Source organism: Suillus subaureus (genome assembly GCF_016647635.1).
Source record: "Suillus subaureus strain MN1 chromosome Unknown BJ212scaffold_33, whole genome shotgun sequence".
NCBI lineage: Eukaryota > Fungi > Basidiomycota > Agaricomycetes > Boletales > Suillaceae > Suillus > Suillus subaureus.
The window spans coordinates 417,002-431,188 of NW_024538589.1; the positions used below are offsets into that span (position 1 = coordinate 417,002).

The window sequence follows — 14,187 nt, forward strand, 5'->3', positions numbered from 1 at the left end:
GGGTATCGAAGGGACGTGCAAGGCTATTGGTTGGATGTACGAATGCGCACCTAGTTGATGGGGGCTCGAAAGTCGAGGGCGGGAGAGATATTGACTGGTCGATGAGTGTCAGTTCATGCCGACTCGGATAAGGTTAAGAACATACGAAGCAGGGCTGCTCTCTGCTGTCACGCTTCCTTGGCTTTGCGAAGCATGGAAGGACGAAGCATTTGAAACTAGCCAGACCTCACTGCAGCTGTTGTTTGACGCATCAAGTATTGCTGCAGCCCAACAAGTATTTTGCATCGTGTGCGCAGGAGAAGTCCTTCATATGTGAGTGCACAGCAGAGCTGGTGACCCGCGAGGTTGCCACAATTATCTGATATGCTTAAAACTCTTTAATGATGTCTGAGTAGCAACTTACAAGTACAAAAAAGAACATACTAGAGCACTGGACGTCAAAAAAATGGCGGCAGTCATTGGGGAGTATGGCAAGCGTTAGAGCAGTTGCCAGTAGGCCCAGAAGTTATGCAGGTCAGCCCTCAATACACGAGATGTGCCTTTAATGACATATCGCAAATGGAGAGTAGGCCCGGAGACCGAGGCAAACACAAAAAATTGATGAACAAGCACGGCGGCGTCACCATAAACGACGTCGAGCATGTAAGAATGAGGCTGTATTTGGTAGTTGACAAACATAACAATACAGAATAATTATTAGTGACAATTTGCTCTCATTTAGATCACAACCAGGACCGGATTTATCATTTGTACACTATGAGGAGGAATCGTCCAGCGCTTCTCGCCATGATGGTATGAAGTCTTCCACGAGACCCAGCTGGAGCTCTCAGCTACTTACCAGGTGAATACGTATTAATAAGCGCTTGGAAGAAGAAATTTGAACTTCTAGCAGGTACCGTGGCCGGATTTCAGGAAGGAGCCTTGAGCCGCGTGTGACGCGTTGACGCGCCAAGTGCGTGTGATGGGTCGACCTTTCCTGCACAAGTTAGCAAGGATCACGTGCAATAATATGTAGCATAGCCTAAACCCTCAACCTCTTCTCTGCCTCAGCTGAACTTCATCTATCCGCAGTCCCTATATCCCTACCCTCGTCCTTCCCTCTCACCCATTCCGCCAACCACTCAGTCCATCCTCGATCCTGTTCATCACACCACCATGCCTGGTAGCTTGAAAAACCGATACATCAAACTTGAAGGTGGGTCGCTCCATATCACATTTGTATCCATTTCGCAATCCTCACTCTTTTCACAGTCATCAGCGGAAAAAAACTTCAAGTCCCCTCCGAGCGCATGCCCGCAGGCATTCACATATCCACCAATGCCGATTCCCATAGACGCTGGAAATCGGCCACCAGTGTCTTATCATCTGACCAATCTGCAGCGTGGGGCGACACTGTGACTCTGTAAAGTCTATGGAGACTTTCCGATGCGATGCGAGAGCTGATTTTCGGTTTATAGATCATCCTATACCTCACCTGCATTATCAATCGAGATCAGGGCGTCTTATGAGGCCGGTCGAATCCTAGGCAATGGAGAGGTCATTGGGAAACTTCAAATGTCATGGGATGAGCTACTCGATCATGGAGATGAACCTTTCGGTGAGTCATTTTCTTCTCATTCATGCACATATACTAACATCTCGTAGCTTTGGCTTTCCCACCCGTTTGCGATGTCTACCCTTCCCTCACGCTGAAGGCCACCATTGTACATGCTTGCGACGATCAGGAGGGCGCGCTGTCTTATGTAAGTGACGCTGGTCTCTACTGTTAGCTTGTGCTGACGGATCGCCAATCGCAGTCCCTCGTAGACTGCGAGATCGCTCGAGACACAGATGCGGGCCACGCACAATTTGCCGCATACATCACGAGCAAGACGGTCTCTCACCTGAACGATGCGGTGCAGCATTTTCAGTTGGTTCTAGACCAGTGTCCCGTCAGCCATCCCGACCATGCAACAGCCCTCACCAACCTTGCGTATGCGCGCCTTTTGGGGTATATTCGCAACGATTTTGAAGATATTGATACACCCACTTCGCTGTTCCGCGATGTCCTTGCATTGCGTCCGCAGTGCCATCCCGATCATCCATTATCTCTATATAATCTCACCAAAGCGCTGAACTGGCGCCATGACAAGAAAAGTTCTGCTGCCGACATCTGTGAATCCGCCAAACTCTATCATGAGCTACTGCCTCTCTGTCCAGAGGGCACATACCTTCGTAGCATCGCGGCAGGGACAAATGGTGTCGATTATGTGATCAACAAATGCAACAATCTTCCAAAAGATGCATCTGATGAAGGCGTCCACCTTCGACGAGTTGTCCTCGAGCTCTGTCCTCTGGGCCATCAACATCGTCCTAGAGCCCTCGACAAGCTTGCAAAAGCACTCGAAGCACGCTTTGATCAGCACGGCACCGTCGATGATCTTGAAATGAGCATACAACTCGGTCGTGAAGCCATGTCTCTATGCCCCGAGGGACATGCTGACCGTGCTTACCTCCTAAACAACTTGGCCGTCTCGCTCACATACCGCTTCGACCACCAAGGCAAACCTAATGACCTCGATGAGGCCATCACTTTGTATGAAGAAGGGCTGCGCCTGTACCCTGTTAGGCACCAATATCGTGATACCTACTTGGACAACCTAGGGCTTGCCCTCATCAGCCGTTTCAACAAATGCGGCGACATTGATGACATCACCCGAGCTATCAGCCTCTATCGCGAGGCACTGACGTTGTGCCCGCCTGGGCATCCACGTCGTGATATCACGCTTAACAACCTTGCCCTCGCGCTCGACACCAGATACAATAAATTGCATGTCATTGAGGATCTTAACGAGGCCATTGATTGGTATCGCGAATCCCTTCGGGTAATGCGGGATGACTGTCCAGGGCGCCATTTAAGCCTTTCCAATTTGAGTGCGTCGCTCTGCTCTCGTTTCACGCAAGCTCGGGAGAATGAAGATATCGAGGAGGCCATTAATCTCTGTCGAGAGTCATTGGTGGCTCTGTCTTTACTGCACCCAGACAGATGGTTCAGCTACAGATGGCTCACGACAGCCTATTTAGCTCGTTACCAGATTCTACACGACCCTGCTGATTTGTCGCTTGCTGTAGAGAACTCCAGACTGGCGTCAAGGCACCCTACTCAAGGCTTTCCACGTCGCATTATGACAGCATGTAACTGGGTCGTCGCTGCAGAGCAACACAGTCATACATCTGCATTGGAGGCCTACTACACATGTTTTGACCTTCTTGACGGTCATTTGGCAACACGATCGTCGGCAACGTCACGACGCGAAGCTGCTGCTACCTTCCATTATGCCAGACCACTGCCTGTAGATGCTGCATCATGTGCCATACGCCGTGACAATTTACGACATGCGGTAGAACTCGTAGAGCAGGGCCGTGGGCAGCAATGGTCGCTGGCCTCTCGACTCAAGACTCCAGTTGAAGACCTAGAGTCAGCAAATCCAAAATTGGCGCGCAATTATTTAGAGCTGAGCAAGCGCGTTTCCGATGCTGCCCAGAGTTCTGCAACCATCACTGACAGAGCTGCTGCTGACCGAGCTGCAACAGAATATAGAATACTTACAAGCCAATGGGACGCTGCAGTGACTGAAATCCGTGATCTTCAAGCGTTCTCGCGCTTCCTGCTCTCACCTTCGTACAAAGACTTGCAAGCGGCAGCACACCAAGGCCCTGTCATCATCCTTATTGCCAGTCAATATTCGTGCAGTGCCATCGTTATTCCAACGTCAGGAGAACCCCATCATATTCCCTTACCGTCTGTCACTCTCACAGATCTGAATAATTTGAAGGACCGCTTCGCCAGGGCCATACGACACGCATCCATCATGGGCCCAAATTTGCCTCGGAATGATCTAATAGTCCTCTTGCGGACAGTATGGGAAAAGATCATGTTACCCATCGTCAACGTACTCGAGCATGTCCTTAAGCTAAAGCATGACTCTCGAATCTGGCTTTGTCCAACTGCAGCGTTCACGTCTATTCCTCTCCATGCAGCTCACCCCTTTCAAACAAGGGCAGATCGCTCTAAAGAGCCATGCCTGGAGGATCTCTATGTCTGCTCTTACACACCGACACTTTCGGCTCTGGTTAGATCTAGACAGATGATGAAGAAGCGCATCTCTCCGTCCTTCGTGACAATCGGACAGGGTCAACCGGGTACGGGGAAAGACAAGGCGCTCTTGGCTGTCGACAGCGAGCTCGAGCTTGTCCATAAACTCGTCCCTGCGACCGCCAACCGTAGCACTATTTCTGGTGATGCAGCCACACGAGCAGGTGCACTCAAAGCTTTGGAAGAGAACACCTGGGTGCACCTCGCTTGCCATGGCAAGCAGGACCTTGTGCAGCCTTACAATTCCCACTTCGTCATGAGAGATGAACATCTGACGCTGCTCGATATCATGGAGAAACATGTCCCGCATGCTGAGTTCGCATTCTTGTCCGCTTGTCATACCGCCGTCGGCGATAAGGAGACGCCCGACGAAGTGATTCACCTCGCAGCTGGTCTCCAGTTTTCGGGGTTCAAGAGCGTCATTGGCACGCTGTGGGAGGTCGACGATTCTGTTGCAAAACACGTCGTCAAAGCATTCTACGAGAATTTGTTCAATGGTTTAGAGGAGGGTGGTGTCATGGACTGTACGAAGGCGGCCTGGGCACTCAATCGTGCTACGCATGCCGTGAAGACGAAAGTGCCGCTCGAGCAGAGGATGGTTTTCATTCATATTGGTGTGTAGTTCCTGCTGTATTGCTTCATCTGGTACGGTTTTATGTGTTCTTTGTATCGCTTTCTTTTTCGTCCCCAATGTACTTCAGGTTGTTGCAATTACTGAATTAGCCTGTTACATACGTCTGTCATGTACTTATACTATCGCTTTCGTTTTTGTCTACTCTCGGAGTCTTCAGCAAATTCATTCGTTGCTCGATGACTTGTGTATTCATGTATTCGGATGTTAATGTTCGTGACATTGTTTTTGTGGACTCGACCCAGACCTTCACGGCGGCCAAGCGCCCATATTCTTTAACTCCTGCACCACACCTCAGTAAGCGCCGCATCACAACAAATATCTAGACAGAAGCAGAGCTCATCCACCAACCCACTGAACAGGAGCTGCTTATACCCAATGCTGTTGATAATCAGTACTCTAGGGAGAACATGCGGAAGCCCAGTTGCATGTATGAGAAAATCTCAAAAATCTTTGAAGCAGACACTGACGCCGCAAGACTCGGGCCCTTACGATGTTTGGTCCTTGGACACGTTTGATGATGTATTGCCCACGCGGGACAAGTATCTCTATTCCATTCACATCCTGGCACTTGTTCAGGCACTCGAGAGATTGATGCAGATTGGAACGTTGTTTGGGTCGTAGGAGGCTTAGGCTGAGACAGGGTGAGTAAGAGCGTGCACAGAGATGTAAGGGGCGGAATGGCCCGGGCATTTGCAAATCCACGCCTGTCTCGTGGCCGATATGATACGTGGAACGTTAAGTGCTGTCCACATAAGTGCGCATCTTCGTGTCGGGGACGGTCAGTTCGAACAATGAAGGCCTGACAATGCAAAAACAATCTAGTGGAAACTCATGCACCTTGCTGATACCTGACCCCTGTCATTCCTACAAACCGGACGACTACCGCTTCATTAAATTAACTTTTGGCCATTCTGATCATAACTTACCAAGGGTTTTCTTACTTCTTGGGGAGAATGTGGAGCTAGCTGCCAGGGCTTTGGACGGATGGCTCTTGGCTGGTCTTCCTCGTGATTTCAGCGTTGTTTGGCACGTGGACTCCCCGGTAAGTTTGTATGGTCGGTTGGCGTGTTGCTTTGTCGAAGACTTGAACAAGTCCCTTCGCATAAACGTGGTCAGGTATGTCGGTCCAGTGGAACACTTCACTATCACCTAGATAAGTATCGAATCGGGTTTTTAGACTATCTTCCTGCGATGGATCTGACTATTTGAGGGCGCAGAGAAATCTTGCAGTTTGGCGTTGGACATCTCTAGAGACTAATATTTAACAGCTCTTTTTGTGATGTCCCCGTGATTACATTTGATTTTCCCTTATTGGAACAATCTTTGCGCGCAGTGTCACTCAGCGGAGCGAGCTGTAGGAACACTATTAATCATCTCGAAAGTCGGGTAGCTGAGCCATTTTATTCAAAGGCTGTCCAAGTCCAGGATCATCAATCATCTTTGCGGTACCGGCTGGTTACTGTAGGAGCTGTATGATGGTGCGACATTGCTGAACGAAGTCTGCGTGCGCCTCGGTCTTGCCAATTCGGCCGAGACTCATGCCCGTACCTGCCACTGTGATAATTGGCAACTTGGCAAACTCTTGGCACCTAACTGCACGTTGCCATTAATATTATTTGGCAGGCATACTTGGTAATAGCCTCGGTGACGTGGCAGAAACAAATTGGGGACCCTCCTCAATTGCTTCTACTACAGGTGTTGTTGGCAGAACTTTATTGCTTCCCACGGCTATAATATCCAGACCAACGTTGGGCCAAGGACTCGTCAATTCATGCCAACTTCGATCATATGGAAAGGTTCACGCAGCCAGCTTATATGTCCTGTTGTTATAAAGCCTGACTAGGCCCACTCTTTCCTCTCCAAATCGCTCATCATGTTAAACATTGGCGGACATGTTTTAGCACTAGAAGGTAAAGTACTCTACATCCTTCGGTTCTTAGTTCTCATGTTGCTACATGCAGTTATCGCAACCACGGAGTCCAGTAAGCTCTCACCTTCAGCAATGTCGTTGTCTCCTGGGACCAATTTTGAAGTGTCATGTTCAGCTATTGATCGACTCACGTCTCTTACGTTGAAAGCGCAGCGTATAAAAACAACGCAGCCTGTTGATCACGCTGCGGGCAGTACTACTGAGGTATAGACTTGTTCCAAAGTCTTGTGATCACTGCTAATTCAGTGGACTTCCAGAGCGTTGCGACTAATCAACCTGTGAATGCCCCAGCAGCGGTTCGTTCAATCGACATAACGGGACAACCACCATTGTCACTGTCTTCACATGCGTCATCCAGTAACGTGGCAGTACGCGTCCTACATGTTGAGCCGCATCATGCTTACTAATAAAATATAGCAGACGCCCCCACGGGGAAGAAACGTTGTTTTCTTCGGTGAAACGGGTTCAGGCAAGAGTTCAATCATCAATGCAATTGCACGGAAACAGCTCGCGGAGACATCCGACAACGCAACGGGGTGCACCTCAGGCCACAAACGCTACCCAGTAACAATTTCCGACCAGAAATTCGTCCTGTTTGACACCGCGGGTCTTGGAGAGGGACCTGCAGGCACAGTGCCAGACGCGGTGGCCAAAAGACAGTTAAAGAAATTGCTGCGTCGCCTCATGAGCTCTAGGTCGCCCTCAGATGGCATTGACCTTCTGGTGTACTGCGTGTCGTTCAGAACGACCGCTCTCGTTCGGGCCTACAACATGTTTTACTCCAAGGTCTGCAAGAAGAAGGTCCCAATCGTCATCGTTATCACAGGATTGGAGAACGAGCCGAACATGGAGAACTGGTGGGATAAAAACAAGGGTAAATTCAAAAGCATGCATTTCGCAGCCCATGCTTGTGTCACTGCACTTCAGGAATACCCAGGCATCCCAGACGACGTCACTCGTCGCATCGCAGAGTCGAGTGACACTCTATGCAATCTTCTTGTCAACAATTGCAAGCGTTGGGCTGTCAATGACAGTTGGTTCAATCGTATCGCAGGTTTATAGTGCGCCTCATCGTCGTGGTCAAAGGACTGAATGTGCCCACAACATGTTCCTGTACGGTCTCCATATTATCCCGTCGTTTTATAATTATTCCTCTTCCCTGGATACGGAACCACCTTCCTTTGGTCCTTTGATCGAAAACTGAGGTTGCAAACACTTGTGTCTATGGATCTATTCTTAGTATACAGCTCATTGAGAGTCTACGCAGTTTCTTCCTCTTTATTACTACTAGGTATTAGTCACGGTCTGCGAACGATTGGAGTTGCGTATGTAACATTATGTAAGCTTTACTTACTATGTACAAGGATTATCATATGGCCATGATCAAGTTGTATCTCGTGTCGAGTCACTGGCCTGTTTGTAAGTGGCTAATAGCAACTACCATGCTTGCAGCTTATTCGTTTTTGTTGCAGCCGGATCTTGACACAGCAAAGACATTTGATTCAAGCCCTGATTACCGAACACTTTGTCACTAAGTTGTGTGCATTCCAAGTCGGACACAGATGCACTTCTGGATCCCCGAAGTTGTGCAGCTTATTTTCGAATATGTCTATGATCCCGGTCAAACGAAAGAGGACAGCGAGGGTCGCGTCACGGTTGCCAACTTAGCACGAACATGTCAAGCATTTAAAGACCCTGCCCTGGATGTCCTGTGGGCTCAGCTCCACTCTTTGGACGCACTCGTTATCTGTTCTGGTGGAAGGCGAGTCTTCAGCGATAGCCAAGCAGTAAGCCATCTTGATATTCTCTTTTCCCAGTATCGCTCAGATCGTGTACTTAGATCTGGGAGCGTCCATTGTACGATGCGGACTGGCGCATTCTCGCGAGTTATGCGAAACGTGTCCACACACTGACAGTCTCACCTCAATCGGATACATGGGATATCAGCACCATGCATATTCTAAATTGTTTTCCTCTTCCAGGAGCGCTCCTTCCGAGCCTCACAGAGTTGAATTGGCTGTCCGATCGTGAAGACTTCTTCCCCTTCTTACATTGTTTCTGTGGTCCCACTTTGAAAACCCTCACGCTCTCACCCGTAGCGTGGGGTGTCCGCAAATGCATCGCCGTTGCATCGCTTGCGCCGTCGTGTCCTTCTCTCTCGAATCTGATATGCCTTGGCGCGGATGATTCGTCGATGCAAGCAATCAGCGAGGCAGTTATGGGCTGGAAGAAACTTAAAACATTGGGGGCTGGTCCTGTGAACGAACAGGCTTTGACGCATGTCGCCTCCTTGCAGACTCTCCAATCGTTGCGTTTCTCTGCTTTATCAGAGCTAACACCCCGCGTATTGGAATTTTCCTCTCCCCGTGCCTTCATAGAGATCGTAGCTCTCACACCCTCATCCTTGCAAGCATTCATGCAAAACGTCCATTTCTCGATTCAATGTTTGTACCTTCGCTGCTCGCTCTACGATGACGTTTTCCCCCACGGTTTCTTCACGCACTTGAAAATATGCGTAGTACATCCCGAGAAACTTACACAGTTGTCGTTGATCGTTGAAACGATATCAAGCGAGGATATTGGCCACGAATCGATCGTCCTCACCTCCTTCATGTTGCATCCGCTCCTATCATTCAAGGGGCTCAATCACTTGGATCTTGGGCATTTATGCACAGCGCATATGGATGATACCTTTCTTAGCAAGTTGGCTCTGGCTTGTCCAGGCCTAAAGGAACTCTACTTGGGTAACCGGGGGGCCTGGCTCATTGCTCCGTCGCTGACCTTTGAAGGAATCATATCTCTCTTGAAGCGCTGCCACCAGTTGTCCTCTCTCGGGGTTTTCTTCAACGCTACTCTCGAAAGTGACGCCGTACACGCGGCCCCGGTCGACGCTATCAGTCCAAAAATCAAAAACTTTCTTGTCGGAGTATCCCCCATCGATGACGCCGTAAAGGTCACAGCTTTCCTGTCCTTTCTATTTCCCAGTGCCACTGGCGTCAGACATTGCATTCCTGATAAAGCGCCTGAGGAACTTCACGGAAGGCTGAAAAAGTGGGGGTCAGTAAGTAAGATGTTTAGGATATTTGTCTCAGCTCGGAAGCAGAGTTGGGAGCGAGGCTGGGCGGAGGGAAAGGCTGCGGTTGAGAAGATCCCAATGGCGTAAATATTGATTATGTGTACTGAACAATCGTTCTCCCTACCTCGTAGAAATGCTACACGTCACATCGGGATATCCAGAGCGAAAGCTGTAAATGTGCATGATATCATTCCCCGCGAGTAGATACTAGAGCGATACCAGAGTATTCGGCTTTCCACGCTTCATTAATCCCATCGAATAATCATTAAAACGTCTCCTTCACAATAACTCGTCACTCACGGTCAGTTTCTAGGCGCAAGTCTTTTCTGTTTCCCTCTAACTTTCCTCTCGCTGCGAATGAGACTGTCGAGTGAGATCCTACAATTCTTATTCCACCTGTTGCTTTAAAGAATCATGTCTGAGTTCTCCAGCTGGAGAAAATGTCGAGAATAAACGTCCAGCGCCATCATACATGATATGTTTCTCGACCCACTGATGGGCAGCTTGGCGATCGTCCAGTCCTTTGACCACGACAACGACCGGAACCATGTTCCCACAGTACACTATGTAAAATTCGTATAACTTCTGAGGAGCTGCAGAAGGCTCGTCAGCGCGAGCATAATATATTTCAAGCCACCTCTCGGCATTTGAAAATGAAGAGTCCGGTGTAAGAACATACCTGATAATTGTCCCCGCCGATATGCGCAAAGTAAGGCCTGAAGGAGACGCGCTTCTTTACTTGGTTGGTAACATGCATGATTCCCCGAATTTGGTCGACGATACACTGCGCTGACAATGTGGACGATAGAATCAAGCAGGGAGGGCAACTTCCTGTGCGTGGCCCCGTCATTTGCTCCCAAAGGGGCAGAGGGTGTACAAGGTGCGACAGATAACTGTCTGAGCCCTGGTACCTGTGCGGGGAAGGGTCATGTGGTGTGTGCGCTGATTCACGGCGCGCTTGGATGGCCTTTGGGGCGGCCTGGAAGATGCATCATGGGAATATAAATGGCAAGGAGAGGAGCCAGCATCACGCCAGGAAGTGGTGAAGAGGACATACATGCGCCCTGTATTGATATATAATCCAAGGAGCAGACGTAATGTGTGATAAGTTCAAGGTACCCGTGCTCTCACGTACATGTACTCATCATCTTCTCCTTGTCACTGACTCACATCCTCCAGAATCCGGTCCCTACATTCTCCTCCTTCACTCGCTCCGCAACCATCGATGTTGAGATGCGCTTCGCCAGGGACGACAAGGATTAATACCAGTGAAAGCCTGCCAACGTAGATGATTCATTTATAAAAGTACAAGTATAGTTATAATATGCAGATAATCCACGTACCTTTCTTTCCAGAAACACAAATTTCGCGTTCAGAGTACTGATCTCTGGGTAACAGAGGCGCACACTACATGTCGGGTCGCGTCCAAAAGTAACTGTTGATCGGGAATGCTGCTACCTGTTCATTCGTAGTCTGTTTTATGAGACGCAGCATCCCAAGTGATAGCCCTATTTCGCTGTCATCCATATGCGTCGGGATCGTTGATGAGTGAGTTCGAACAAGATCTATGGTTTATTCGGTCATGATGTGTAGGTCATGTGATCGCGTCATTCATAGCGATAAGGAACAATGCATGCAAGTAGCTCTATCGACGTCGACCATAAGGATACCGCATTTGAATATCATTACGAAAGTATAAAAAATATCACAAGTACCGTGATCAAGAATTATAAGTGCGGCACTGAACCGGTCCATGACACCGCCTTGTATGCGTCAGGAGGAAGATTGCGTAAAGTAGTGAACATGAGTACCAAGAGGACAGCACGAGCTGTGATGTACAATGTGACAGATACAACAGCAGTCAGGATACATACAACCTGAACGACCTGCGGTATTAAACTGTGTATGACACCCACAAGAAAACAAACCCAGGGTGTGAAAGTTATAGCGATGGCGCTCATGCGCCATAGCACCTGTTCCTGGTACGTGGGGAAGGTAAAAAACCAAGCCATACAATGAATGCCGCCAAATATGGTTGCCATAAGCAATCCAGAAAGCAGAAGGACCCTCTTGTCCGAACCTTCGAGGTTGATGCTGCCATCAAATGTTGGAACTCGGAGCTTTCGAGATGTGGACATGTAAGGCAAGCCTATCAGTTCTGCAATTGAGACGAAGACTGGTCCCAAGATCATCCATCCAGCGCCATGGTAGCTTTCATGGACGCTAAGGCAAACAAAATCAGCAATGGTACAATTGTTGAGGTGTATACATACTCAGGCTCATCAATATTGTGATTCTCTGGTCTTGACTCGGTCGACTTCCAGTATACCGGATGTGGACATTGTACATTGAGAGGCTTGTTCCACCATACGGCATAGGTGAGGAAATTGAGAACTGCAAAAGCGAGAGTCCCCGCTTCGAGCTGGGTGGTTTCGAGGTGATAGATGGCACGGGTAATGAGCTGCATAACAAACCAGGCCACCTGAAGGATGATCAATCCTTTCGAGATCGCATTTCCTTTGCTCTTGTCATGGATCTGGTTTGCCGTTAGGGTAGGGGCATCGATACACTCTTTACGTATCAGCTCGAGGACCTTGTCGTGCCGTAGTGTGTGATAGGGTTTCCCATCCACATAAAGCATGAAACCACCCATCAGCACAAAGAAGCTGTGCGTCTGAGTCCACGTATAATCTAAGGATGCGCATGAGCCAACGTTTAGGTAAGCACGAATGTGGCTTACCTTCTGATTTCTCTAAGAAATAAGCCTTGATCGACCTTTTGATCCACCTCGTGAGAGCACCAGGGAAATGCCGAAAAAACGCCAGCACAGACGATACACCTTTCACTATGAGAAGGATGCGAAGGATGCAATTTTTGCATTGCTCAGGTGCTACAAAAGACTCCTTTTCTAAGGACGTGTATAGTGAGTTGTGAGATGCAGAGCTTTCAAAAGCACAACTCACCTTCAGACTCCGGACAAACACTAGGATACCCCGATTTCTCGATCTGTCTTGTAACTTGACGGGCGCTGAACCACTGCCGCATAGCCCATGTGACGATCAGTTCAGGAGTGATTAATGCCATTATCATGATCCCAAGTCGCCGCCGTACGATACCATCAGTACTGTCCCTGAGACTCGGAACATTAGGGTGAATAGCACTGTATATGCACGCGAATAGAGTGAGAACGGAGCTGGAGATGATGGACCATATGGTTCTGGTCGTGAATGTTGGGGCCTCAAAATTGTCGCTAGTGTTGGTATTTGTTGTAGGTGCAGCTTGAATGATTCTAACGAAGACGCAAAGAAGTACCAGTAAGCGCATTATTGGATGTCACTTCAGGTGTATCGTATGTGTCCTACTCACTATTTGTATTTCACTTCATCTCAAGGCAGTACAGTATACAATGTTGTAACAAGGCCTGATGTTTGCAGCATGGCAAGCAGATCCGGGAAGTCTCTCCATCGGGTTGTCAATTTTTAGCTCAAGTGTAGCCAGTCCCTCCAATTATGTAATTAAGACACTTCAATTTTGCTACATCACGATGGTATGGTTGTCGATGGGCATGTCACGATTCTTTGTTCGAACTTCACCGGCTTTGGTTCGCAGCAGCCCTGACTAGGACCGGCAGTGACAATTTCCCACATGTCTTTTTCATTGCTGGTGGCTACATCGAGTTGTGCACTGGTGGCATTTGTCCTGTAACGATATGTACGACTCCGAGTCATTATTCCAATTGCAGGCTTCTATCTGCCACTATAATTCCACCTGGTGAGCTTTTAATCCGCCTAGAGCACAGCCAGACTTCATGCACCGGGATGAATATCTCGAGATCGCCCTTCGTAGCCTAGTGGGATTGAATATCCTTGTAGCTTTTCATCCGGACAATCATAAATTGCATCCTACTCGAAACGGTTCGTATCATAACTCACACGTAATTCAGCCGCGGTGCAAATCACTTGTCGACTTTCTAGATCAGATCAAAATTCAAAAACTGAGACCTTATGTTCATAGGCTGACATACTTGGTTATTTTGAGACTGTGGCATATTCGCTGCACACCTGCGACGGGATTTACAAGCGAAATCTCTCATACAGTGAAGGTATCCATCGCGAATAAGCTATGGATTATCGTACTGACTGTAGGTTGTAGGCGAACCCTTGTCACGATCAAATCATATTCCCAAACTGGGATCGACATCCTTTGATACATTCGGGGTAATCTACGTAACTGAACCGAACCGTGTCAATGCAATGTCTTATGTTCACTCATCGGCACCTTCAAGTCGATCGCTTGTGATGGCATCGAAGGCCCAAGAACAGGTTTGATAAGGCCCAACAAAACGTGTACATGTACATATGAGCGTCTGTTCTATAGCCTCCATGATAAGTACCTTGTGCTGTCCGAAAACA

The 14,187-nt window shown here is 48.5% G+C and overlaps 4 protein-coding genes across 4 annotated transcripts; 3 read left to right on the forward strand and 1 right to left on the reverse strand.

Moving 5' to 3' along the window:
• Positions 1-1,449: 1,449 nt before the first annotated feature.
• Positions 1,450-5,022, forward strand: BJ212DRAFT_597464 (CHAT domain-containing protein). Its single transcript, XM_041343620.1, has 3 exons — positions 1,450-1,597; positions 1,645-1,742; positions 1,797-5,022. The coding sequence occupies exons 1-3, from the start codon at positions 1,555-1,557 to the stop codon at positions 4,755-4,757; spliced, it is 3,102 nt and encodes a 1,033-aa protein (XP_041189396.1). The 5' UTR covers positions 1,450-1,554; the 3' UTR covers positions 4,758-5,022.
• Positions 5,023-6,179: 1,157 nt separating this feature from the next.
• Positions 6,180-7,840, forward strand: BJ212DRAFT_1379033 (P-loop containing nucleoside triphosphate hydrolase protein). Its single transcript, XM_041336580.1, has 5 exons — positions 6,180-6,679; positions 6,731-6,751; positions 6,815-6,903; positions 6,957-7,067; positions 7,117-7,840. The coding sequence occupies exons 1-5, from the start codon at positions 6,643-6,645 to the stop codon at positions 7,759-7,761; spliced, it is 903 nt and encodes a 300-aa protein (XP_041189397.1). The 5' UTR covers positions 6,180-6,642; the 3' UTR covers positions 7,762-7,840.
• A 104-nt stretch (positions 7,841-7,944) lies between these two features.
• Positions 7,945-10,051, forward strand: BJ212DRAFT_597381 (uncharacterized protein). Its single transcript, XM_041343619.1, has 3 exons — positions 7,945-8,118; positions 8,172-8,486; positions 8,540-10,051. Exons 2-3 carry the CDS (start codon positions 8,262-8,264, stop codon positions 9,860-9,862), a joined length of 1,548 nt encoding a protein of 515 aa, XP_041189398.1. The 5' UTR covers positions 7,945-8,118; positions 8,172-8,261; the 3' UTR covers positions 9,863-10,051.
• Positions 10,052-11,502: 1,451 nt separating this feature from the next.
• BJ212DRAFT_1579575 (uncharacterized protein) lies at positions 11,503-13,114 on the reverse strand (the record flags this gene model as incomplete). The annotated part of the gene is made up of 4 exons (XM_041342255.1): positions 12,739-13,114; positions 12,516-12,683; positions 12,049-12,466; positions 11,503-11,998 (listed from the first exon to the last, which is right to left on the reverse strand). Exons 1-4 carry the CDS (start codon positions 13,097-13,099, stop codon positions 11,503-11,505), a joined length of 1,443 nt encoding a protein of 480 aa, XP_041189399.1. The 5' UTR covers positions 13,100-13,114.
• Between the last annotated feature and the right edge of the window lie 1,073 nt (positions 13,115-14,187).

Bases quoted from the DNA above. Each gene is read 5' to 3' on its own strand.
- BJ212DRAFT_597464 (XM_041343620.1), top strand. From the start codon at position 1,555: ATGTCATGGGATGAGCTACTCGATCATGGAGATGAACCTTTCG. The intron at 1,598-1,644 runs GTGAGTCATTTT...AACATCTCGTAG, and splicing joins TCATGGAGATGAACCTTTCG to CTTTGGCTTTCCCACCCGTT. The intron at 1,743-1,796 runs GTAAGTGACGCT...CGCCAATCGCAG, and splicing joins AGGAGGGCGCGCTGTCTTAT to TCCCTCGTAGACTGCGAGAT.
- BJ212DRAFT_1379033 (XM_041336580.1), top strand. From the start codon at position 6,643: ATGTTAAACATTGGCGGACATGTTTTAGCACTAGAAG. The intron at 6,680-6,730 runs GTAAAGTACTCT...TGCTACATGCAG, and splicing joins ACATGTTTTAGCACTAGAAG to TTATCGCAACCACGGAGTCC. The intron at 6,752-6,814 runs GTAAGCTCTCAC...TGTCATGTTCAG, and splicing joins TATCGCAACCACGGAGTCCA to CTATTGATCGACTCACGTCT.
- BJ212DRAFT_597381 (XM_041343619.1), top strand. From the start codon at position 8,262: ATGCACTTCTGGATCCCCGAAGTTGTGCAGCTTATTTTCGAATATGTC. The intron at 8,487-8,539 runs GTAAGCCATCTT...TCGTGTACTTAG, and splicing joins TCTTCAGCGATAGCCAAGCA to ATCTGGGAGCGTCCATTGTA.